Source organism: Cyprinodon tularosa, unplaced genomic scaffold (genome assembly GCF_016077235.1).
Source record: "Cyprinodon tularosa strain WSP-4 unplaced genomic scaffold, ASM1607723v1 ctg702, whole genome shotgun sequence".
In the NCBI taxonomy this organism is placed as follows: Eukaryota; Metazoa; Chordata; class Actinopteri; order Cyprinodontiformes; family Cyprinodontidae; genus Cyprinodon; species Cyprinodon tularosa.
The window spans coordinates 334920-362750 of record NW_024039455.1 but is presented as its reverse complement, the minus strand read 5'-3'; the positions used below and the strand labels follow the sequence as shown (position 1 = coordinate 362750).

Genomic DNA, 27831 nt, shown 5'->3' with positions numbered 1-27831 from the left:
AAATAGTATTAATTCTGAAATATTCTGAGGGTTCAATGACAAGTTTGAAATCTGAGTATTGTAGCAACCCCAGCTCACACTTAGGTTACCAGGAAAAAAATTTAGCAAGTCTGAGCTCTGCTAGGCGCCTCAATCTCTGAAAAAAATAATATTTAACATGTTTATGGAAAAAAACTCACCTTGTAATACGACATAACTAAAACAAAAGAATACACTGCTTTGGACACATTAGTGGGATTGCTTTGAAAGGAATGTTTTGGTTGTTTTCTCTAGTTTTGGAGCTTTTCTAATCTCCTCACACGTGCAAAAGATCAGTCCATTCACTGTTACTCGTTTCCTTCCATTAGTATGGAGAATGCATGAGTTTGTTACATTGTGCAAGATGGAAATAAAAGCTGAGCTGATATTAACCAATATGAGGGGATGTTTGCACATCCTGCTTTTACGTACACAGCTTTCACGCATGCTTTACCTTAAATCTCTTATCTTGTAGGACCTTCTTTATCGCCACCAATTCCCCAGAGTCGCAGAGTTTTGCTTGATAGACAACACCGAAGGAGCCGTTGCCGATAACCTTGGTGTCCGTGTAGCTGACCTCCTGTGGCCTGTCTGGGCCTTGGCCTGGAGTGGCCACAACTGTTGTTACCTTGCTGCCATCTTTGTCTCCTACAGGGGAACACAGAGAGAAAGGCGGGCATTCATGATAAAGTGCTAAACATTTTATAGAATCCTTAATAAACCTCCATGAGTTTTGTTAGTTACAAAATATCAAAGACTTGTCTAACTTCAAAATTACCTGAGAGATCTAGGAATTAATCTGCTCTTTGATGTTTGTTTTTCTCGGCTAAAATTATGAGAAAAATAAAGGTTGAGCCCCTTAGAAAAAGCATGAAGTAAAATGTTTAACTCTCTGGCCATTTAACTTTCCAATCTGAAATAATGAGTCAGGATATTGATGGAAGGATGTAAGAGGATTAGTGGCCGTTCATACGGGCAGATAGAGGCAGGCCAGACTGATCTGGGCGTTGACTGAAGTGTCCGCTAAAGAAATCAAAGAGGGACGTATACTTAATGATGACAGTCCCTAAATAGATGTGCACACAACAAAGATTTTGGGTCATACCTGAAAAGCCTTGTTGCACTTCTACTGTTTACAGTAATTTATCTACAGTAAAAGAGTTTGTGAAACTAACAAGTTTCACAGTTTCTGTGTATCTGCATGTGGCCATGGCGTTAGTTTTAGAGGTTTTCTCTTAGTGAAAGGAACAAAGCTGGTTTCTATGTCTGAGGTCTAGTCTCACCCACACCAACAGCATATAGAAGATTGGCATAGAAAAGTTTATATTATATATATAAAAAAAAAACTCCATTCACTATAATACCATGCTCCAACTAGCTTTCTCTTTGAATATTGCACTGAAACATATCTGCCGACAATCATTACATATCAGTCCTTTGTAATAATGGTTTCCAAAGAAACATTAGAAGGATCCTATATTTGGGATAGATTGTACTGCCCTATTTTGGTCGCTAATATCCTGTTTTCCACCTCTATTTTGGCAAAACTGGTCTCTAGCTTCTGACAAAAGCTTTTCTTTCCTCTGCCAAATCAAGAGATAATAATAGATTTTATTTTCCAGTGGTTATCTCTGTGAAAACAAAGCTAGAGCTAAGCAAACACTAGAGAGCTGCAACCTACTATTATTATTGCTAAATGATTAATCATATAACTACTTAAATTTAGACATTAATAATCTAATAGCAAAAGGTGCTTAACAAGTGACTCTCGGTAAAATTAGAACCAGGTGTAGCATAATCTTGCAACTTAAGGCTTTTCATCTTAAATCTTCTCCTTCCTGCTTTTTTATTATAAAATCTTATTTTAATTACTGCCATTTTTACAGTCTCTTTAACACAGATAATGATTATTTGATTGCGAAATGTGTTTACAATTTTTTTTCAATAATCCCTAAAACAATAGCACCAGTTTAGCACAGGAACGAGGTCTGATTTTTAACCAAATAAAGACAGAAGAGACAACAGATGTGCATTAAGTTAACTATAAAAATGAAGTAATCCCTTTACATTTTAAATTCCTCATCCACCTGGGCCTTATATCTTAGTAGTATGTCTCACGCTGATATTATAAGGTAGGCTTTAAAGGATAGGTCAGAGGGTTCTCTATCTGGTTTCCACAGCCTTTTTCTGCACTTTTCCCTCTTAGCAGCAGAAGGGAGGGCTAAAGTCCACATTAGCTGGCGGTTAAAAGCGCATTCATCCACAAGTGTGTTCCAGTTCGTGCTGCCTAACACAAGCAGACTCTGGACTCTGAAGTTTAACCCCAAAATCCCCATGACAAATTTGACCACCCTGACTATCAAAAAACTCAGCTTAAATCAGGAACATCTTTCACACACAGATTCAGTTTACTGTAGATGATGGAAAACCTCAGGCTGTTTATTCCTGATAGTTCTAATAAATCAATATGTTGATCAGCTTTGCCAAAACCCTTTTAGGAATTTGCTCAACCTTCAGGCATGAAAACAGGTCAGTGGCAAAAAAAAAAAAAAAAAAAGGTAGGAAGGATTAAACCCCTTGTTCTTCCCCGTTATAAAGTGTTGTACTATTTAGGCCCCGTCCACACGAAGCCGAACCCTGGCCTAAACGCACAAATTTTTCACCAAACCAGCCTCTCATCCACACGAAGCCGGCGTTTCGGGGGTCTGTAAACAATCTTTTTTTTATTCAGCCTTCGGAGTGGGAAGATTTTGAAACGCCGTTTCCACGTTTCCATCTTTAAGCTCTAACAGCATTTTTTCTTTTTTTCTTTTACACGCATGCGTCATAGCGTCGCCTCTAAACACGCATGTGTGACGCAGTATCACAACAACAATTGCGCCGTACTGTGTTGAATGGTTGCTGCTCATGCTACTCACCCTGCTGTCGGGCTTACAACAGAATCTTCTTCTTCTGGAATATCTCCAGGAAGAACAGAGCAATATCGACGACATAGTTCAGCACCTGAATTTGACTGAACCACGAAAATGGACCCGCAGGGCAACCATGTATAAATATTAGTGCGCATGCCCAACATTTCATCGCCTATTTTTGCTTTGGCACCACAGCGCCACTTACAGGCCTGGCATACATTTTGCAGCATTTTCATGCATTCGTGTGGACGATCACATTTATTTTACGTCTACGTCTTTACGACAAACGTTCTGGAAAATATTAGCGTTTCGTGTTCGTTTTGACTTCGTGTGGACGGGGCCTTATTTTAACAGCAAAAATCTAGTGCATTCTAATGGAATAATTGATTTAGAGATGGACCAATGCATGTTTTTTTTTTAAACTTAAGCAAACACTGATTATTTTGATATCAGTCAAACCGATCCCTGATACTTGCTGCCGATATTTTTTGGCCGATTCTTATAGCCGATATCACGTTCTTCCTGCATTTATATAATTGAAATGACACAGAGCGAGCAAATGTTACATGAGTCTTAAGTAAAAAGATAAAACATTTTTATTAACAAACTAATCATTAACAACTGATGGCAAAAGGAGATCTAAATGCATGGCTGCTAAACACACTAATGCAGTGGTTCCCCATCCAACCTTTTCAAAAGTTTAACAAAGAAAAGTCAACAAGTTCATTAAATATTGCAGCAAAAAAAAAAAAGTATCTACTTAAAAAAAATCACTAAAATGACCAACTTTGTCCCTTCATGGCCTACCATAGCACAAATTTACCATACCATATTTTTACATTTCACATAATATAAAGCTATTTTGTGAAGCATTTCAATTTGTAAAATATCCTTAACAACCCTTACATTCCAAATGTTTGTGAAAGAAGTGTTTTTTAACTAAATAAAACCCTTCAATGTCTCAAAAATTGCGCTGTAACAAAGTTGAGCAAAATCATTTCAACTTTCTCAACTTATTTTGAGAACGTTCAAAACTTCATCTTTGAAATACACCAACTGTTTTAACAGATAAAAACAGATACATATGCACAATGTGATCTATTTGAGAAAAAAAAAAATATATATACCGTATTTTCACGACTATAAGGCGCACTTAAACGTCTTTTTTTTCCCTCAAAATGTGCGGTGCGCCCTATGGTGCGGTGCGCCTTATGTGTGTTGTAACTGCGACTTTTGAGACCACCTCATTGAGGAGATGATGAAAGAGTGGCTGAATGTAAGGAGACCAGGTGTTTTTTTTCCACCCCTCACCATCGCTGTTAATATGTAACTCCATGCGTGCCCATCTCACAGCTGATGTGAAAAACATGGGGAAACAAATTAACGCTGCTCGACATCGGTGTGAACCGGACCCAGCAGGTGCAGCAGAAGCAGCGAGTTTACATGCAAAGTCAATGGTTGACGCGCATATAGGTGCAGCAAAAGGTCCCGCAGCGCATTTTGGTGCAGCACGTCGGGAGCGTTTAAGCATCTGAAGCGCCGCGCTTCTGCTGCTCGAGATGGAAAAATTGAAGTTTTGCTGCTGGACGCGCCGCATCAACCAATCAGAGAAGCTGATCTGGGAGCTGCCAGCGAGACAGACAGCGCTCTGATGACATATGATATTAACGCAAATGGAAAAGGCTGGATGGATGCGTGGCTGAGGCAGGTGTATGTGAGAAGACTAGGTGGTTTTTTCCACGCATCACCATCGCTGCGTGCCCATCTCACAGCCGATGTGCAAAAAAGATGAATCAAATGAACGCTGTGCTCGCCGTTATCCCGGGGGTCTGACAAAGGAGCTTCAACCGCTCGACATCGGTGTGAAGCGGCCGTTCAAAGTAAGGCTGCGAGCGGCGTGGGAGCGATGGATGACCGACGGAGACCACAGTTTCAGGATAAGAAGGCAGCGCCGGGCAGATTACGCCACAGTTTGCGGATGGATTGTAGATGCTTGGACTAAAGTGTCTGCTGGCTCTGTTGTTCAAGCTTTCGCAAAAGCCGGCATTATTTCTGAGGAGCCGCGCTGCACGGAAAGTGACTGACAGCGAAGAATGGGAAACTGGCATGTCTGATTTAGCGCAGCTGTTTTATTCAGAAACAGAGGATGATGACTTTGATGGGTTTGATTAATACTTTGTAATAAATACATGAATAAAGCACAATCATACTCAGTTTTGCTCCCGCTGTATTTTTCTCCCTGAAAACTTAATTCAACAGCATCCCCGGCGCGTCTCCTCCTCTTCATCGCGGTGGCTGGCAGGTGTTTTTTCATCTAAATAATCTAAATCTTGCAGCTATATTTGCTGTGATCAGTGGGAATAAAGTAGTTTTAATATGTTTTTAAGTGAGAAAGTCCACCTGAAAACTTCATAATTGCAGTCAGTTCATCCAGATGATCTATTTCTGTCGGAGGCGCTCAGACCCCCACATACCAGCGGTGCGCCGACAGGAGAAATCCTTTCGTTCACCGCGGCTGCTTGCAGGTGTTTTTCATCTAAATAATCTAAATCTTGCAGCTATATTTGCTGTGATCAGTGGGAATAAAGTAGTTTTAATATGTTTTTAAGTGAGAAAGTCCACCTGAAAACTTAATAATTGCAGTCAGTTCATCCAGATTATCTATTTCTGTCGGAGGCGCTCAGACCCCACATACCAGCGGTGCGCTGACAGCAGAAATCTCTTCATCAGCAGCCTGTAGGCTGGGCAGCCTGGGGTTCACCGCGGCTGCTGGCAGGTGTTTTTCATCTAAATAATTTTAGCTGCAGGCACCAGGATACCGGCAATAAAAGCGAACATATTCCGTCAGCAGGTTTCAGGATTTTAAGTTAATTTAGGAGTGACCACAGCGCTGTGTCATCTGCGATGTCTCTGTCTCACGGCCAGCTGCCAGGTTTGATTAATACTTTGTAATAAATACATTAATAAAGCACAGTCATACTCAGTTTTGCCCCCGCTGTATTTTTAAATACGCAGGAGAGGTATTTAAAGGTAGTAGAGGACTTGTACCTGTATATAAAAAAACGCGCCCTATAGTCCGGTGCGCCTTATGTGTGTGTTAAATACAGAAATGGGACACATAACTGAGAGTGCGCCTTTTAGTCCGGTGCGCCTTATGGTCGTGAAAATACGGTATATATATACTTAAAAATTAGGTGTTTAAATTTTGGTGTGAAATCAAATCTTTAAGTGTAACAGATACATAAAAAACGCACTTAAAGGTTTTCAAGACAATGTTCAATTAATAAAGTGTTATGAACAACAAAAAAAAATAATATATTTGTTCCCGTATTGAAAAATTTAGGACAGATAAACAGCAATTCAGATAATATTCTTTATCAAGATACAGAAAAGAGAATGCAAAACACAGGACAGGAACAGATTAAACCAGATCTATGAGAACGTATTTACAGTAAAGATCAGTTTTCAATCTGATCGGAGGAGCAGTGATGGACCTTATGACACACTGTTAAAAAAGTAAATGGCAATTGTTGTTCTAACACACAATTGTATTGTAATCCGACTCAGAAATATAAATTTGACATCTAACAAATAAATACACGTTTGCCCAACTCAAATTCTCAGAAGTTGGTTTAACAAGGAGTTTTAAATCGCCTATACAAGATTTTTTGAGTTCCCTCAACTGTAAACTCATGGGCATGCGCACTGCTTATGTTCATGGACACGCCCACTACGGTACGGGGTTTCCTATCTTTCTTCAAGGGCACAGCCTTTTTCCCTCGTGTTTGAGAAGATTGGCGGACATTGTGATTTTATGCATCTGGAGAACCACGGAGGGACGACCCTGGGACCTTACCAGTTTTCCCGGTGAGTGCTGCAAAGTACAGACAGTTAGCGGTTAGCTCCGTGAGTTAGCATTCCCTTGTGGTGTATTGCCACCGAGTTGAAGCATGAGTTCACATGTTTTTCACGTTCTGATGAAAGGAAAAGCAGCGCACGTGCACGTGTATAATGCGCGTGTGCGCGTGCGTGTTTATGCCGCGCATGTGCGGGTGAGTGTTTATGCATAGAGAAAAGAGTGTGCCTGTTATTTTCATTGTACAAATGAAAAGAGACATTAAGTTGAGTGTAATAACTTATTAAATTTCTAAATTGTTTTATGTAGTGCAGTGTTGTTGCACTCAGGCACAGAATATTACAAGACTACATTATTTTACTTTCTTAATCCGATGTGGGTATTTACTGTTATTTACATTATTTACATGTGGATTTTTTGCTTTCATGATTTTATTTGCTTTACAAGAAAAACAGTGACATTAACATTTTATATGTTAACCCTGTAATGCAGCAGTTAATTCGTAATGAGTTAGAAAAGTTACATTACACACTGAAATTTATCATACTTGGAGAGATATAAACTGTACAGTTAAGAACAAGAAGTGAATGGATTTAACTAAGCCCTGTTGTGCTATGCAGGCTGGGTTTTTTGGATACCCTGGATTCTGGATTCTCTCCTTAAATGGAGATGGCGAGCCAACCGTGTGAACATCTGGATTTGGATTGAAGAGAAGGATTTGGACTGAAGAGGACTTTCTTTTTTTGCATTCATCGTCCTGTCGGAGTGGTAGGACTAAAAAGAAAAACTCAGAGATAAAAAGGGAAAACCTTTTTCTTTTTCCGTTGGGAAACAAGACATTTTATTTCATTTTATTTTTTTTAAAAGGGTGCACCCAATTTAAAGAGACTACAATTGAAAAAAAACAAACTGAAGGCCGTCCAAATTTGTAAAACTGTTATTTTTTCATATATGTTAATACACTTACTTCACAAAAAATTACCTGTGTGTTTTCCTCTTACTAAAATGGTGTCTTACTGTTTTTTCCCTCATCATCACTCTTACGAATCTAGAACATTCTGGTCCAGTGTCATGTTACTTTGATCTGTGCAGTTAAGATTATGTTGTTGAACATGGTTTTATACTGTATCTATGCAATGTTTGGCTTGAAGCAATAAAAATGTTGTATTAACATAATTTTTTGTGTGTTGAATGATTGGTAGTGAAGACGATTGGTAGGACTAAAAAAACTGAGTTGATAGAACTCAACTTGCAGATAACACTGCAAAATCTGAGTTTGTAGAACTCAAAATCTATATGTCAAACTCATAAAACAAAGTTGATAGAACTCAGAACTTAAAGGTGAAACTCAAAAACCTAAGTTGGTAGAACTCAAAATTTCTATGTAACACTCCAAAAACCTAAGTTGGCAGAACTCAAAAATCTTTGTAAACTCAACCACAGTGAATTTAAGTAAGGAAAACTCAAAAAACCAAATGCATCACGTTGCCTAGAAAATGTAAGTTCTGTCAACCTCTATTTTTTTTTCAGTGCAGTTCCTGTTCACTATCACATCCTTTTACACGCCCCACACATGAAGCGAGGGCATTTCCAACACACCCTGCACTACATGCATCCCTGTGTGGCATTCTGGGAAACTGATGTTAGTTCAGCATAGGCCACAGGGATTTGCTGGCAGGCCTCTAGTACTTGTTGTGGACTGCTCCTGAAAGCCTGGTGGGTCAGCAGCTGCTGATCCAGTCCGCCACAGAGCTCCTTGTGCAACAGGTAGCCGTTTATTATAGCAATGTCGACTAAGTCACAGAGTAATGCAGCAGGGCCAGATACAAATTCCTGCTCTTTCCACATGAGGAAAAAGATCCAATCAGCTGGTAAAAAACATCAACTCCCCCATGAAGCAGTTTTAGTCCTTCAAAGATGGCTTCTTCTTTTTCCCCTCTACTGACCAGTGGGCGCCTCAGGGGGCAGGAGGTCTATTCTTCCCCATCCTCAGCATGGCAGCCATCAAAATGTTAACACTATGGGCCGGATCTATCAAAGGTTTGCGTGTATAAAAACGTGAGCTATTTCACTGCGCACGCTAAAAAATGTACAAACTGATCTATCAACAGCGTGCTAAAAGGATTTGGTCTTTAAAACGTGCTAAATAGCGCCTCTTATCCATTTAGTACTTTTTCTGCAATGAATATGCAATATGGGGCGTTTACACGCAAAAGTGTGTCTTGTGGGAGGAGAACATGTAAATATATTAATTTAGCACTCGCAAAGTGATTTATTGAACCTGAAAGCAATTTTGCTAACGGTATTTGACTCTATATTTAACACGTTTCAAAAGAAGGTGCAAATGGTCTGTATGCGTAATTGTGCACACATGGCAGCGGTTATTGTCGCAAGAAGGAGACATGAAGCAATGAGACGCAGAGAACGCATTTTTTCACTCCGTGTGAATATTTTTGGAATGAACGAGGAAACGATCATCAAAACATATCGTTTATCCAGCATTGCCATTTTGGAGCTGCAATTCCAGTGATTTGCTCCTCACAGAGCGTCAGCTATACTTGTTCCTCAATGCTGGTCAGAGGCATCTTATCTACTGTGCCCCCTCCTGTTTTGTTCGCAGATGTTTTGTTATAAGCCAGTTTTTCTTTGGTTCGCCTTCTAATATCCTGGTATCTTCTTTTTACTTCATCCACTGTTCGCAAGGTTTCACCGACAGCGTTTACTTTATTACAGATTTGTTCACATATAGCGTTCCTCTGTGTGACAGTCAAACTTCTTTGCTGTAGCTCACTTAAATGTTTGTTGTCTTCATCCACCAACACCTCCATTTCCATGGGGTCGAATTTCCTTCTGCGCCTTCTGCTGTCCAAACTCGCCATGCTGGAAACCACAAAACGCGCAAAACCATCATTTAAATAGGGCGTCTCCAACAGTTTAGCACCTGCCACCAGTTACGCAATCGCTCTTGTTAAATCACCCGCAAACCATGGTTCAGCCCCTCGGGCAAAATTCCAGTTTGCGAGCGCAAATTACTGCACGCAAAATTGGATCTTGATAAATCTGGCCCTATGTGTTAGATGATTTCATAGCAAGAATAGTACACATATTAGGGTTGTCACGATACTAAACTTTTCAACTCGATACCGATACTAAGGAAAATATTCGATACTCGATACCATTTTCGATACCACAAGGATAAAATTTCAACAGAAATATTTTGATTAATAATTAAAATACAATAAATAAATAAATACAATAAACAATAAGAACAACATTTTGAGGTTGTTTGCTGTGCACAGTATATAGCAAGCTTGATAAAAAACTTACAAAATTAAAATTAAGTTTTCCTTACTTGGCTATGCTTTGCACACATAACAATTACACTAGCCAAACCGGTTAAGAAACAAAAATAATTCTCAGCAGCTGCAACTGTTACCGGTACAAAAAAAGTCTGAAACTGAAAAGTGCACAAAATTATTTAATCACACAGTGTTCAGAAAGTGCATTTTCCGCTATTCTGCACTTTAGATGAATGACTGTTTAGGTGCGACTGGTACTCGATACTTTTGAAAATGAGTATTGTATCCGGATACAACATTTCAGTATCGATACTTCTTTGAGTATCAATACTTTTGACAACCCTAACACATATAAACGCAACACTTTTGGTTTTGCTCCCATTTTTTAATGAGACAAACTCAAAGATCTTAAACTTTTTCCACATACACAATATAACCATTTCTTTCAAATATTGTTCACAAACCAGTCAAAATCTGTGAACGTGAGCAGTTGGCTGAGGTATCGGTCTAGCTCTGGTATTTATACATAAATAGGGATGAAAGTAGCTTGAAATTCTTATCAGTCGTATATTTTCTCAATCCAAAGGCACAGACATCCTAACTAATTTGTAGTTAGCAATCTGTCGTTACCCTATCTTACTTGGATGTTTTTCTCCTGTTCTTTCCTGATCATGACCTGGTCTGATTCCAACAAAGGGAAGCAGACAGCCAAGGACTGAGAACACGTTCATGGACGGAGACGTTCAGAGGAGTCACGGTGGATGTGGAACAGTTCTCATTGATTAACATGACTGTGCAAGTGCTTCGCTGGACGTACGTGATGGGGGAGGGGCGGAGGGGTTACGGAGATGTGGAATCTGGGAGCAAATCTGGCTGTTTCAACATTTCTTTCCTTAAACAACCCAGTTAGTTGAAAGAAAGAAATATATAAAATTCTCAGTTATTTTAACTATGGATGAAAAAAAAAATAAACGTCATATCAGTTTATATCAGTTTTATATCAGTTATATCAGTTTTGCTCTTGTGAAATCCCCTGGAATATATTAATAATCTATTATAGACATCTTAACGAGTGCCTAATGCTATTGGTTACTGAGCAATCTATGAGAGAGAACTAGTCAGGCAAGGTCTATATTCCTTTTAATCTGGGTCTATTTCCAAAAGTCTACCATTAAATAATTAAATATATATTTGGGAGTTAATATATTTGGAAGAAATCAAAGAATGTTTTTCAATAGGCTAGTACTCAGGAGCTGGATAAAAATCTGAAAATTAGGCAAAAGCATTCGTCCTACTTGCTGATGATGTTGCTCATTTACACACAGGTGATCCGAGATGTGAGTGCAGAGAGAGCCAAGCACTCAACTGATATTAAAGAGGCTTCCAGACAGGACACAGCAGGTGCACTACAGCATTTTGAAACTTACCATTTCCCCAAACTAGTGCTGATAAGACCAGTCCGAGCACAGCCAGTGGAGTAGAGTTTATCAGAGTTTAGCGTGCACCAGGCACAGGCAAGCGTTTCAGCAAGCGTTTAATAGACTGGAATGCGCACCATTCTCACTATGCTCTTAGATGAACAATTCTTATCTCTTCCCAGTGCAGGGTAACGCTACTGACTTGAGTGGTTCACAGTACCGGATTTCTTTCACCCCTGTGTACTAGTAGCTACTGTAGTCACTAAAATCCTATCAAGCTGGTCCCTTCAACGTTAAGTTAAAGCATTCAAATCACTGAATCGTGACAGTGGTCTGTGCTTGGATCAGTTTGCATCTCCGCCTTTGGTCAAAAAAATCCAATGATGTTTCAATGTGACTAACCAAAGTAAGAATAATACTATTCCTAGGATAATTCTAACACCTCGCACCTTAGCCTACATGACGAGCATAGGAGTCCAACTTTGGATTCTAAGCAGCAAATTTTGCTAAAAAATATACTCAAAACAGTAAGTAGTGTGTAGGTTTACTGGTCTTTATTAATTTTCATTGACAGTGGCTGGCCGGGGTAATTTTCAAAGAGGGTTATTGATTTTGACGCAAACAGGGCCTGCATGGACAGACTGCCACATGAGAAAGCAAATATCACACAATCGGTTCACTTGTGTGTTTTCCTGTTTATGTGTGTGGGTTGGTTTTGCTGCAGCCCAGGGACCTAAAGCAGATAAGGAAAATGTGCCTAAAATTAAAGTCTGAGAGGATTTAAAAAATAAAAAAGACATGAAAAGATGGTGAGGGGGCTGAAAAAAACCCAATAAATAGTATGTCATTAGAAAGGAGCCTACAAAGAGTAACAAGGTGAATTTATGGAAGAACTGGGGGGCTGAGTATTTGAGTCTGCGTAAGAGGAGAAAAACAATAAGTGCCTACGTCTTCCAGCAGCGCCATTTCTAGGACGCCTCTGCACTTCCTGAAACCGTGAGAAATGTCTGTGCAGACTCGCACACACAGACAGATTCATACAGCTCGCAGTATGATCACACACTGCTGCCAACCAGGGATGACCGTGCAAAATGACTATTTACTTTTAATAGCCCATCTTTGTATTCAGAGTGACTGATCCAAAGCCTCAGTAACAAACCAGTCACCCAGCAACATTTAACATGATCATTATGCCTTAATAAAAAGATAGCTTTACTAATTCTACACTATATAATCTTACTTAAAAAATTTTAATGTATTTAATCTTAGTCTTATGACCGGAAAACCAAATAAAATTTCTTAAAATAAACGTGGTGTTCATAACTCAAAGAAAAATGTATGAGAACACCTCAAAGAGTCAAGTTGCAGCTTTGATGCTATTAGTCTAATGAAAAGAGCATAACACAATATAAAACATATATGTTCTATGGTTTAGCTGCAAAGACCAACCACAGAGACGGTATGTGCAATTTCAAAACAGAGCCATCAATAGTCAATTAGGGTCACCAGGCTAGCTCAGGCAATAACTGGGATTGGCTAACACACGCACATGCAAGGATAGATGAGCTGCTAAGTTAAGAGATTAAACTAAAGTACAGTATCATTCAAATTCCAAACACAGTTAAGCTAGATGTCTTTTATTCAAGCAGCCTGTCCACACAGTAGGAAGGTTTCGACCCAATCGCAGGTATTGGTTCAGATCAGATCGAGGCATTCAGCTATTGATCAGTATTGAGGGTCAGGGAGTGTACAGTGTTTTTGATCAAGGTTGTTTACGACAACGTGACACCATGCAGCAAAGCTAAAGAGACGTAGAAAGATAAGCTGCGAGGAAACATTTTAAAGAGGGGAAATTATATTTCAGAAGCTTACAAGATCTGCAATTAAAGCATAAAAAATGTGAAAGCAGAAGAACTCTAGTAAACACATCGGCTAACTTTAGAGACATCTAAAGTCAGGCATAGCTTTTATCTTTAAGGGAAATTTTATTGTGCCTGTATGAGATAAAAGGAAACAAAACAAAGAAGTGCATGAATGATAGGCTATATATAAAGGATACATATTTTTTTCATATTACATTCACAAAAAAGTTAGGAAGATTCACCCCTTTGACTCAGAAACAAATTAATTAAATTACCAAGTAACCAGGTAGAAAACTAAAATCAGGAGCAGCCAGGGAGCCCACAGTACAGAACGGTCCAAGATCCAAGACTCAAAAGAAAAAGATATTGACTAGTTGCTTTGTTCTGCTTTTAAAGAATGAATAACATTAAAACAGACTTTTAAAATAAGCATGAAAATCCTGTTTACTGTCAGTAGAAGTTAACCAATCTTATCGATTGACTAGCGATTAGTAGACAAGTGTCCATTTTCTAATAAACCAGCATAGTTCACTGTATCAAGGGGATCTTTTCATCACAAGAAGGACTTTGTTTTTTTACAGTATGATGAATTATTAAAAAGTACTGTGCTTGCTGTATTATAAACTGACAGAAATTTAATAACAGAAAGTGACCTTTTAGTTACTAAATGAAAAAAAAAAAAAAAAAAGAATAGAAACAAATATAGAAAACAGTTACAATCTCTCATGAAGAGGGACGTAAAATTATTATTTAAATATTGTGTATATCGCTCTGACAACCTGTCAAAATACCTGCCACTTATCGGTGTCACAGAGGAGGTGATAAAAGCTTTCCATTTTAAATGAGTGGTGGGAGCAACAATTTGTGCTTTACTCTCAGAAGAATTTTAAAATTCGGCTTCATTAAGAAACCTTCCCCATCCACCCTTCTTATCGGCATAATGTCTATATCTGTTTAGTTACAAATGTTTTGCCCAATGCCCTCCACTTTTCTGTCTTCACATTTTCACCTTTCTTGAAAATTGGTATCTTCTTGTCAAGAGGTTAAAGCTGCTCTGCCATGCAGCACAGCTTAACAGGCGCTATCGGGTGATAACTTGAGTTTATTGTTAAACAATTCATGTTTCTCTTCGGGCATTCCTCAGTCATCGCTAACTCTCTTGTAACGACCGGTGCGGCTCTGCTTATAGATGAACAGCAGTGCCGTCTTTTGGAAGAAGGTCTGTTTATCGTATCAGTTAATCGGATGAAACTATTTGAACACAATACACCATTAAATCAACAGTTTACTGTAAGTAAATTGCTGCATTCCTAGTGGAGGATGATGCAAGGACTACACAAGATCAGAGCTCTTTGATTTAGTAAACAAGGGAAAGGCCAAACACAGAGGAATAGCAATTTTTAAGATTTTTTTTATTTTTTATAAAGCTGAAACAATTAATCAGATTAATTGTGATCAATTATTGAAATATTCGTTAACTAATTTAGTAATCGATTAATCGTTAACGGGTAATATGCTCTATCCAGAACACCTCAAGTGGAAAAGTTTTAGTTTCACCTGGTTTAATTTCGTAAAATAAACTTCTTTGAGGAGCCTTTGGCTATCTGATTATTAATCGATTACCCGGAAAAAAAAAACCTAATAATCGTTAGTTGCAGCCCTAAAATAGTGACAGCAAAATCCATTGAGAATTATTCATTTCATAATGCAAACAACTCCATAATGAAAAATTCTCCAAAAAAAAAAAAAATGTTTATGCAAAGTTTGACTGAGATTTGTGTCACTTCAGAATAATGCACCAACATCTTGCACAAATCTAAACAGCCACCCCCTGCAGGTATAACCAGGTTTTCTAGATACCAAAACATGTCCCATTTCGATCACTTACACTCATTTTGGGCCCTGGCACTCGGTTTTGCGCGTCCACATGTAAGGGTAGTGTGTCCCTATAATTTTAAGTGCTAGGGGTAAGTGCCCTTCAATGCATAAAATGATCCCTTCAGACCAAGGGTGGTGTAGAGCTGACTTGGAACATAGTGGCTTCCCAGAACTCATTCAGCGAAGGTTGTGACTCACGCAGTGTTTACGCATGATGTAGATGAAGATGTCACCAATGCGTACATGCAATGTATTACAGCCATCCACTGGGCTGGCATGTTATTTTGCAACTAGTGGTGTCCCATTTCTTAGGGAGAAAATCTTGAACTTCCCTCGTTGAGTGGACTTCACTGTGGAGGGAACTCACTGGAGTGAAGGGAACTCACTGGAGTGTTCTCAGAGCAAAGTGAGAGGAATAGGACCGGGCCTTAGTGCCTTGTATAAAGGCACTGAATGCCAAGATTTCCCACCAGACCTTATCATGAGCCAACCAACATCCCAAACCTTTAGGTTACATATGGTCAACTAATTTTATGTCTTTATTAAAGCAAGGCAGTACTCCGACCAACCATGTTGAGGCGTGAGATAATTTACTGCATTACTGGAACATCCAGTAACAGGAATGTCAGCACTAACATAAAGCAAGTGTGGTCAGACCATTCTCAGATAGAGACAGAGGTTTTACAAGACGTGACGTGGTTGAATGACTTTTAGGTATAACAGCAATGCATAGTCCGCAAAGCAAAAAACCAAGCTGACTACAACCCACCATTTTTTTTTCTACTTTTTTATTCGACTGTAACAGTTCTCGTTTTGCTAGCAGGCCCTGCTGTTTCAATCAGAATCATAATTGGTTCATTTTGTTCTCATTATCACTAGGATAATGCAAGAGAGGGACAGTAAAGGCAAGGAGGGAAGAGGTAGAAAGCTGCAGCTTTGAAATGCTAAACAGGCCTTTCATTGTTCTTGGCCAGCTGCTTTAACCGTCCAAAAAAACAAAAACCTATATGCACCCCTGTGAAGGTATGCACACATGTATGTGCACGTTTCCATCTTCCTCTGAGGAGGTGGGGGGTAACAGCATTCTCTCCATGATTATGCACACATGCTACAGCTGCTTAAGATCATAAGCCAAAGCATGGGCCATATGTGTGTGCATATGTAACAGGATGGTGTAGAAACAACGCACTGCAGAGAAAAACAAGGAGAGTAAGTTTTCCTTGATTCCAGCAAGGTGACGAATGCGGCATCGAACCTTTAAAATGCGTTCAGTCCACCAGTCTCTCATCATATGCCGAAGAAGGAATCCGATTTGGGGTTTAAAAAAAAAAAAGAGAGAGAAAAAAAAAGAAATATCTTCATTTTAAAGCAACAGACATTTATTTGTTAAAACTACATTTGGTTTGAAAAAAGAAAAAAAGAGTCCAAGCACTATATCTGACGCTTTCTACAGGTGGAATTCATCCCCATACTGTGATGTAGAGGAAATAACCACCCAACTGATCCTAATCATGTCTGTTTGCATCAATATTAATACTGAAAGTATTATAATATAACAAGAACAGAATTTAGAAGTCAGCAGAAATATACAGCAGCATCTCATCTTCAGGACAACTTACAACCTCCAAATCATCTTGGAAAAAACTATTTGCTCTATTTTTAAGTCACCTGCTAATCAGCAGGAGCTGTGCGCCGATGCACCATCAGAGAAGGTATAAGATTTTTCTAAAAACTTTCTTTGGATAAATTTTTATATTTAGATTTTCACTCTTTAAAACACTCTTTATGATGCTGTTATCCATATTAAATTATCTATAATAAAATGCCTAGAAAATTAGTGATGAAATGATCTGGTTTTTAAAACTAGTTTTCATTTCCAATAGTCATTATTGACTACTGAAGTGAAGATTTGTGCAGACATGTGTTTACTTAGTTTTCTTTACAAGGAATATAAAATACCAAACCTTTACCAAAAAAAACATGTATGCTATTTTTTAAATGTATTATTTTACAGTATTTATTTTATTTCAATTCTTTTAACGTTTCACAAATGTTTTCTTATTATTATGCATTGTAAAAGTGAAAAAAATAATCCCTTATATCAAGCATATCCAAGCAAAGGATAATAATATAAAGAATCAAATGTACAATGTAAAACTGTTTGCCCATTTATTAAGTGATATTACTGTTTTACCTTGAGATCTGCCACCTCCTTCATGTAGTTTTTTTCTCCTGGAACCAAAAACTATCATTACAACTTTGACATCGACTGAGGACCTCTTTGTGAAGCATGAAGAAATGGTCTGGTTTTCAGTGGGAGATAAAGTGAGTGTGCAGGAAAAAAATTTTACATTCAGCCAACATAGCACTGAACTTTCAAAAACCCTAACCCTCTTGCTGATGGTTTACAATTCTTTCCTTCATTTGAACCATATAATAAATAAGTTGACCGTGACAAGTAATCCTGGGAGGATTTATACATGTATATTTCTAGTGCCCTAAGCTGACCCTCAGCCTTTCCTTTAAGTGTGACCTTTCCCCTATTTTATGTGGCCTACAAATCATACTTTCTATGCAGTCTCACTGCTCTGTTCTCAGTTGTAAGACCAACAGCTTCACAGCATATCTAAGTTCGTTGGTCTCAATGGCCACATGCTACTCTGTGTGCTACAGTACCAGCAGAATACCTACACATATCCATCTATAGAAATACCCATGTAAACACCCTGTGCAATAACCTGGTATAATGATCCTACTACAAAAAATGTGGACGCACTGTATATACTGTATATATCCCATGCACCTTTTTCTTCCTTTGGCACTTTCCTCTTCTTTGACTATTTGAGCTGATGTATCAAGTAGATCTCTCCACTGTGAGATCAACAAAAGTCAATCAATCAATCAATACAGGTGATCATACCTTTGGATTATGGAGGTTTATGACACTGTCGGAGGCAACAAAAGAGGCAAAGAAAACCTTTATCCAAAGAGTAAAAGGTAGAGAAAAACGGGGACTTGATTGGGACAAGGCTCCGACAAGAGGGAATTTGATCTCAAACAGAAAACAAGTATGACAAACTTATAGCTACCGGGCTTTGTTTTTATTGCTCATTGATACCATATGTGCTAACCTGTGTAAGTGTTGCTATTGTAACTTTAGAGTGATTGATTTTTAGCATGCCACCAAAGTTTTAGCTAGGAATAATTCATAGGGTGTACACCTTGGTGTACCAAACGTTCAGGCACTAGCATTGTAGGGGGGGTCCGGAAAATGTCCAGATATAGTCTCTGAAACGCCGTTTCCTGCATTTTGAGTTGGAATGCAGCTAACCTTTAGTCACTGCACTACTTTTGTCATGATTATGGGAAGTGTATACGCTTGACTATAGGTTAAATTTCATAGGAAGACATAAGATAATTAATCGGAACTAATCGGATTAATTAAATTTTGAAATAATCATCAACTAATTCAGTAATTGATTAATAGTTAACTGGAGTATAGAGACTCCACATGCCTATAGCTGAGAGAGCAGTAATTATATAAAAATTGTAAGAAAATATTTAAACATTTTACATTTAATATTAAAAAAAAAGTTAAATATGCTCTATTCAGAACACCTCAAGTGGAAAAGTTTTAGTTTTATGTTTCATAGGTTAATTCAAACAATAAGAAAAAGTAACTTAAACTTACTGCTAAAAGTGAAACTTGATCATTACATATACAACAAGTTGAACAACAACAAACTGAAAAACAGTCTACAAATACTACAACATATTCTGCAAACCAATAGAGGAGAAAGTGCCAGGACTGGCAGGTACATCTTGGTTGTTACATATACAACAAGTTGAACAACAACGACAAACTGAGACAGTCTTCAACACAATCTGCAAAGCAACAGAGGAGAGGATGCTTCTATTTCTATATATCTATTAAGAATACAGCTGACACTGAAACTCATTCTGAAATTTGATTGCCACATTTTCATGTATCTTAGAGCTAGCTAAGGGTCAAGCAACACTGAAACGCCAGCGTATGTGTGGAAGTCTAACAACAAAACCCCGTGCAGGTGTGTGAATCGTTTCAAGAAAGTCACATGACGGATACATGAGCTATTTCGAACTGACTGATGCACTAAACTGTGTTTACGCCCACATCTATCGACGCAACATATGTTGGGTGTACAATTTCTAATATTTTTAGCAAAAGGTGTACAATGTACGTCCGTTTTGCACATTGCTAGCTAAATGGAGAGGCTTCAAAATAAAAGGTTTGACCATCCCAGCTAACATATTATCACTTCCACCCTGGCTGTTTTGATGTCTTCTCCAGACTCTACATGGACCAAGTATTTCAAAGAATGTAACCACTAAACTGGGACACACCAGATGTCTATGGACCAGACTAGGGGTGGGTATTGGCAAAGAAGTCATGATTCGATTCGAATCACGATTAACATGCCGCAATGCGATTCTATCACGATGCATCACGATACTTGAAATATTGCGATGCATTGCGATATTTTCACTGAACACTGTAAGAAAAAGATACAGCCCTAACCAGTGGCTGACTGGCTGGGTATGATCTGGATAGTGTCTTCAATTGATACATTACTGAAAGCAACTGAATTCATACATAGCTGTATTTATTGAAACCACTTTTGGAGGTGTTGCCATGAAAACAAATACTGGACAGAAATATTACTATTACTGGCGTGGACACACTGACAAAAAGATCTTAGGATTCATCAAACTTAAAATAAGAAAATAAGGATAATTAGTGCGGTTTACATGGCCTCAGTGGTCCTTTAAGCCAATGAAATGAAAACATTCAAATGTATGACATTTCCCCTTTTGCAAATTTACGTGCGTCATATCAATTTCGTTTTCACCTTCTTTGTTTTTAAAGCCAGAATGCATCCAAACATCTGACTTGAAATGTGATGGAACCGCGGGGCTCCTCCATGTTTTGTTTACGAATGACTCGTCGCAGTATCCCGCGGCCGGACATGCTTGTGACACAAAGTAGCGGGCGTCAACACATCCGCAGCGACATCTGCTGGACTGGACGTGGTATTCCACTTGATTTGGCTGATGTGTGCCAACCATTAATGTATTTTTTTTGTTAATTTTTTTATTATTTTTTTAATAATCGATTCTTGCCTTCAAGAATTGATGCAGTAGATCACAAAATTTTGAATCGCGATGCATCGTCATGACGATTATTTTGCACACCCTTAGACCAGACCCTTAGTAAAAGCAAAAACTAAATGTCTAAACAGAAGACTTTTAAGTGAAAATTAAGAGAAGGCAAGATTTCCTTTTAATAAATTTTTTAAACACAATCTCTTTGAGCATGGTTCTCATTTACAGCACCAATGCCACATGACTAGGGATGGGGATCGTTAATATTTATTGATATCGATACCTTTATCGATACTCTTTATCGATCCGAGTCTTTATCGATACCACTATCGATACTTTTCTGTTATTTGGTGGAAAGATGATGCAACAAAATTTTTTTAACAGAACTGGTATTGCTTTTATTGCTTAACAAGTGAGCATAACAAAAACATTTCTAGCCTTCAATAAACATGGCTAATGTAATAGGCTACTTCGAAATGACATAAAACTAACTAGAATATATTTTCACAATTGTTGGTTAATGTATTGTCTACTGTCACTTTTCATCATGTTTTTAGTGATTAGGAAAATATTTAACAAATAAATAATTGTATTTTAAATTAAATGTAATTTTTAATAAATGTTGGCATCAGTAGTTTAATTATATATTCTAAAATAGTTAGAGTAATATACAACTGTATTGCTCATGTTTCTCGCCAAAAACTAAATTTCCCGTTTTCTTTACGTTACACTTGAACGCATCATGATAACGTAATTGTCGTTTTACTGAGCCAATCTGAACACATCATCACGCAGCACGTCGGAAACTATTTACTTTTCAAGCTAACTAGCTTGTATGCTTCCGATTACAAGACGGATTTCACAATTACTATTTTTAACTGACCGGACAAGCTACAAAGTCTGTGTGCGCGCTTACCAGTGGTGCGGCGGCAGCAGCCGGAGGAGGAGGAGTCTTTTCCGTTCAGCCATCCTCGAGTCGCGAGCAAAGTTAAGTGCCTGACTTCACTTGTTTTACTTTTAATATCTGTTTGCTTACAATTTCATTCCAAAACATTGGTGTACATGCTGCAGTGATTGGATTGATTAGATTTAAATGCTGAGACGCGACTCGAGGGACACACAATTATGTTACAGGACCTCCGGGAGAAAAAAAACAAAAAAACGACCAGACTCGATAGTGGTATCGATAAGCCCAAACGTTATTGATTTTCGGGTTTTGAAAAAAGTGGAACCGGGTCCTTGATGGAACCGGGTTTCGATCCCCATCCCTACACATGACCTGGTAATTATCTCCCTCAAGTGTTCTGGACCACCTCTGCTATAACTAGCTAGTTTACAGCTTCTATTAACCTGCAGTTGTTTAGACTATTTGCAGCATTTTTACTTTGCATATGTTTTGTATGTGTTAGTGTGGGCCTCATTTTTTTGTGGTTGCAATACAAGCTTCCTAACTCTACTTCCTGCTTACTACAGCCAAGCATAACATCATTGTATGATGACATTACACTTCGCATGGGCTTCTTAATTTACTCAAATGGATGGAAAAATGCATTTTTCTTTTTCCACGTCATAGCCGCGCCGCTTTGTTTTTAAAACATATAAATATAAAAAATATAACCACGGATGTCTGGGGGACAGTGATTCGCCTATGTTATGAATACTGCCGTACCATAAAGAATAAATCATGAACAGCTCAGTATGTGCCTTCAACTCGTTGCCCATAGGAAGACGTTACTTGGATATGACCTAATGGAATATCTTCAGAATGGCTCCAAATGACACAAAACTCATATGGGTGAGTAGAACATGATGTAATAATGTAAAATCAAGGGCCAAATGTAAAAAAAATAAACGGCGTTCCCCTTTACACTTAACATTTATTAAACACTATGTAATAATTTTATATTTAAAGTACTTTTCAGAGGTTTGAATTCTGAATATGATCTGACTTTTCTTTTAACACAAGAACAACTTCTCTGACTGAAACACATTCATTAAAACCTTCCTCCATTATCGATCTGTGGTCAGTGCTAGATTGGAGCCTCTACTTCCTTATTACTGCAGGCCTATGTGACAACTTAATCTGGACAATGACATATATGCTTTCCTGTGCTTGGTTAGTTGGAAACACTGCAAATGGAAACACCGCAAATTTCCATTTCCTTTTTTTTTTTAACCTTCATATTACATTTAACCAGAGTAACTACAGATTTTTATACTCCAACCCTTTAGGTGGCAGTGATGCAATTAAAAAGGGGCTGCCGCCACACAGAAGAGAAGACAGTTGCAGCTCAGTTCAATACATGCTAGAAGTTAGCACATTTCCCTTCAGCAGTAACGCCCTATGGCATGCAATCTATATGGCCATGCTTAGTGCAAAAAATGAAATAAAACAATTTTGGTTTGGGAAAAAAACGTGATTGCAATTTGACGTTTTGGCCAAATCATTCGGCTCAACTCTAAACCCAATTAAAGTCAACTTTAAGAAAATACTCTGTTGACTGCAAGAAGGCAGAAGAAGACTGCTTGGAGGAAGAAGGTTGCCCTATGTGCAAGATGTTCTTTCGGACAGTGGAGCACATTAGCACATCTGCAGGAACATCAACCATAACTATGTGCCAAATTCAAGGTAAAGTTTATGCTTTCTTGAATGAAAAAAGCTAAATTTAGCAACAACATTACTGAAACTAAAATTACCAGTGTTACTGAGGAATACAGCTTGCTGATAGTGCTGGTCACAAGTAGGGATGGGGATTGAAACCCGGTTCTATCGAGGACCCGGTTCCACTTTTTTCAAAACCCGAAAATCAATAACGTTTGGGCTTATCGATACCACTATCAAGTCTGGTCGTTTTTTGTTTTTTTTCCTCACGGAGGTCCTGTAACATAATTGTGTGTCCCTCGAGTCGCGTCACAGCATTTAAATCTAATCAATCCAATCACTGCAGCATGTCCACCAATTTTTTGGAATGAAATTGTAAGCAAACAGATATTAAAAGTAATACAAGTGAAGTCTGGCAGTTAACTTCACTCACGACTCGAGGATGGCTGAACAGACGAAAAGGTCTAAAGTTTGGCTTCATTTTACCAAGCTCAAAGATAAAGAAGAAGCGAAATGCAACTTATGTTGCAAAATCATCTCTTTTAAAGGGGGGAACACAACCTGAATGGCCAAGCACATTAGTATTGTGCATCAAATAAAGGCCAAATGCAGTGCCTTCGACTGTCTCCGGGTTGAAAAGACTCCTACTCCTGCTGCCGCCACACCACAGTCGGGCCCGTCTTCATCATCCACTCAGAGTACCACTGGCAAGCGCACGCAGACTTTGTAGCTTGTCCGGTCAGTTAAAAATAATAATTGTGAAATCCGTGTTGTAATCGGCAGCATACTAGCTAGTTAGCTTGAAAAGTAAATAAAGTTTCAGACGTGCTACGTGATGATGTGTTCAGATTGGCTCAGTAAAACGACAATTAGGTTATCATGATGCATTCAAGTGTAATGTAAAGAAAAGGGAAATTGAGTTTTTGGCGAGAAACATGAGTAATACAGTTGTACATTGCTCTAATTATTTTAGATTATATAATTAAACTACTGATGTCAACATTTATTAAAAATTAAATTAAATTTAAAATACAATTATTTATTTGCTAAATATTTTCCTAATCACTAAAAACATGATGAAAAGTGACAGTAGACAATACATTAACCAACAATTGTGAAAATGTATATATTTTTTTAAACCAAAAGAAGACATTTCTTCAAATACATTTTTTTCCCAACTTCCTTTCTGTCTGTTAAAAACATATTGTCGCATCGTCTTTCCACCAAATAACAGAAAAGTATCGATAGTGGTATTGATAAAGACTCGGATCGATAAGGAGTATCGATAAAGGTATCGATATCAATAAATATTAACGATCCCCATCCCTAGTCACAAGTTTCCCAGTAAGCCTTTTGTAGTTGTTGGATTTCTTATTTAACTACTTAGCTAGGCTGTCTAGCTGTGTATTCACACTTGTAATTTCCATTTCTTCGTAGCACATGTAACTTTTTCCATATAAACTTCAAAAAGACCCTAAGTGATACATTACATCAATAGAAAAGGACAAACTGTTAAGCGGTATATCCTTATTAATCTTGGCTATTAAACAGTGGAAACGCAGTCATCAGAAATAAATTCTGTTCATTAATATACATTAGATGCCAAAAATCATAAGTACCAACGTGCACGCAAAAAAGGGAGCAAGATCCTGCAAAGCAGTGAAATATTATCATTATAACTGGGATTTAATCGATTTTATTGATGGTTAAATTTGACTATAAAGATCAGCCCACGGTTCAAATTGTTTTGTTTTTTTTTCAAATACAAACATTTCAAAATTTAAATTTTAGCTGTAATACTAATAATGTCTCAAACCTGTGATATTTTGCTTATGGATATTCCATGGTCAGAATTTTATACTCCCCCATGCCTGAAGCTCAAGAAGCTAAATAAAAAAGGCCAGCTCTATCCTGGAAACTCACCCAGAACCTATAAAGATTATTTAAAAAAGAAGGACTCTTGATAAAGTAAAAAACTTTATAGACAATGTAGTACAACAGAGCATCTTAAGTCAGAGGCTTTTTGACATCAAATGCAAGGCAGGCAGCTACAGCAGATCCTTCCTGCCATCAGTATCTATTACTTGTTGAAGAAATCCCTATAAGGAAATAATATTAAATTTACCTTTGGGATTAATAAAGTCTTTAAAGTGAATTGAATTATTGCAGAGGCATTGGTTCAGCAGTGGAGCAGAATGTTTAAAATCACCCTACAGGCTAATAGGTAATCTGTACATGCACATAAAAAAAAAAAAAAAATCAACCAATTAGATATGTGAGCAAAATCTGAATTAGCCAGTGTAAGGTTGATTATACCAAAACTTTGAAATACCAGAATCAAATTTTAAATAGTATTCTAGAGGAATAAACTGGAATAAAAAAAAGATCAATTAGGAAATATATATATATATATATATATATATATATATATATATATATATATATATATATATATATATATATATATATTTTAGTGTTGCACCACTGCCATTTTTTTTTGGCCCTGACACCAATACCTGGGGTGTGCAGTATCGGCCGATATATATATGAAGAACTGCATACTACTTTGATGTAAAATAGTTGCCATCATGACAGCTGTCTACCTTTGTGAAGCAGGAAAACGACTAACACAAATGGAATCCAGTAGAACTTTTTATTATCTAACCTGAATCAAGTGACAATAGTTGAATAAACTCTCTGGCTCTCAAAATGGTATCGGTGCCAATTTGTCGGTACTCGCTGCTACGAAACCACCATCTTAGTGAAGTATCGGGGGCCCGGCCAATACTGGTATCAGTGCAACACTGATATATATTACTAAGAAGAAGGATTATAATAATCCATTTTTTCTGTCATATTTCAACTGAACACTGTAAAACAAATGACTAAGAGTTTGAGCTCTTTAAATGCCATCATTATGTCTGGACAATACAGTCAAAAACCTATATCAAGATATACTTTTAAATTTTAGGTTGATATTTTAAAATCGATATGAACAAAATAGGAAATGTGACAAGAATCTCCAACAACAGAATCCTTTACAACGCACACAGTAATTTATTCACATACTTAAAACCCCCCCAATATACCATTTTAGAAATATTTACTTTAACAAAACCACAGAAAACCCACAATTTCATTCATGACTAAATATAATCATAGACTGCAATGTAAAGTGAAATATCAGAAATGACACATCACTGCTATTCACTGAAATTATTCTCCACGCCTAACCATCACCCCCTTCAAATACATCATTTAGCACTTTATTAATGCTCTTCCCAAAGACATGGGTTGTGGTGAAATGCAGCTGATCATCTGCTAGAACACATAGCAACCTGAAGCATCATCTAAATGGGTGAAAGGTGAAAACAGGGGTGCAGCTCAACACTTTAACATTTCAATTCTGCCTGCATGTTAGCAGCAGGAAGGTGGATTCACTTAGAGATTTAATACATCAGAAAGCTGTGTCTGTCACTGCTGGTAGCTCTTGTCAGTGTAGAAGCACAGCTCTGTTCATTTCTATACAGGTCCAGAGAAACCAGCACACCTGGCTGTTTCAAGGCAGAGGCAGAGATGGGCGTACCTTCCGCTCTGCTCAGACACTTGCGTAATTCAGACCAGCCTTACTGCTCTGACTCGGTCTGGGATATTATTGGTTCTGTCTAGTAAGGAAACCCGTTATATGATATGATCTCAATACAGACAAGCAACAATTAGACCGGATCTATGGTAGTATGGCAGTAATTGGTTTGGTTTTATTTGTTTTGATTGTTTTTTGTGACCTGGGCCCCTGCCAGCGTTGCCTCTTAGGTTGGCCCAGCCCAACCCTGTCCCGTTTCGGCCTGCTGCACTGACCGGCCCCTGGTCAGTGCTGAGCGACATCCAGGATAAGCTATTCTGTGCTAACATGGCATTTGGAGCCACGGAGAGAGGAAGATCGTAGCCTATACCGGGGCCTGTGCATGCAGGGGAAGAAAAAAGGGGGTAGTTTGTAGGATTACAGAAAGGTGTACTCACTGCTGACTTTCATGCTGCCGAAAGCAGAGGGCTGCGGCACTGGTTTGCAGCTCTCGGCGAAGGATGTGGTCCTGGGCCGACCCGACATGATCCAATCCCTTTGATTCTTTCGACTTGCTAAACGACAGGGTGGCTCGATTCGCCGAAGCTTCTCATCCAAATGCAGGATGACAGTAAAATTAATATCTTAGCGTCTCAGAAGAAGAGCACAGGCAAAAAGAGAGCCCGTTAACAAACTGGTTTATAATCACAAAATAAAACTGTCCTATATTTCCCCGACGACGGGCAATCAGAGCATTATTTATCTGCTTTATAGTCCAGCTTTCCTTTCAGCGGGCCTCACAAGACACGTCTCCGACTGAAATAGTGGTGAATTTGGCCTCTCTATGTGGCCAACTTGTTTGCTAAAACGTCTTTTTCTGTGTGGTTTCCACGAATGCGAATAGTAGTTGGTTCGGTTGTCAAATCCAGAGGCAAAACGAGTCAATTCAGGGGGGGCATTCAGCTCCTCTTCATATCCCGATGTGGAGCCTCAATGATCCGACTGCCATGGCGGCTCCCTCACTATACCAGAGCTTACAGATCCTCCAACGGAAAACCTGCCGTCGCGACAGTCTTTGTGCGGCTAATTTACACCCTTCGGTCTGGTGCTCGCTCCCGGCTTCGTCTTGGTCAAATTTCGGCGTCTGTATCTCGTTCCTTAAGCGGCGAGCCTCTCAAAAACGATGGTCTAAAGATACAGAGTGCGACGATACCGAATGTCTTTTTTTACTCCTTCCCCATAGGTTTCAGGCTCGCAGTCTTTGTCGGTGCGTACGTTACGT

The 27831-nt window shown here is 38.4% G+C and overlaps 1 protein-coding gene across 1 annotated transcript; it reads right to left on the bottom strand.

The window, feature by feature from the left end:
* Positions 1-442: 442 nt before the first annotated feature.
* Positions 443-27831, bottom strand: LOC119772213 (glycogen synthase kinase-3 beta-like). The gene is made up of 2 exons (XM_038268552.1): positions 27008-27831; positions 443-666 (listed from the first exon to the last, which is right to left on the bottom strand). Exons 1-2 carry the CDS (start codon positions 27093-27095, stop codon positions 458-460), a joined length of 297 nt encoding a protein of 98 aa, XP_038124480.1. The 5' UTR covers positions 27096-27831; the 3' UTR covers positions 443-457.

Excerpts from the sequence above, each read along its gene's own strand:
- LOC119772213 (XM_038268552.1), bottom strand. The coding sequence starts at position 27,095 with ATGTCGGGTCGGCCCAGGACCACATCCTTCGCCGAGAGCTGCAAACCA. Across the intron at positions 667-27,007 it reads CGGCAGCATGAAAGTCAGCA|GAGACAAAGATGGCAGCAAG; the intron begins GTGAGTACACCT and ends GTTCCCCTGTAG.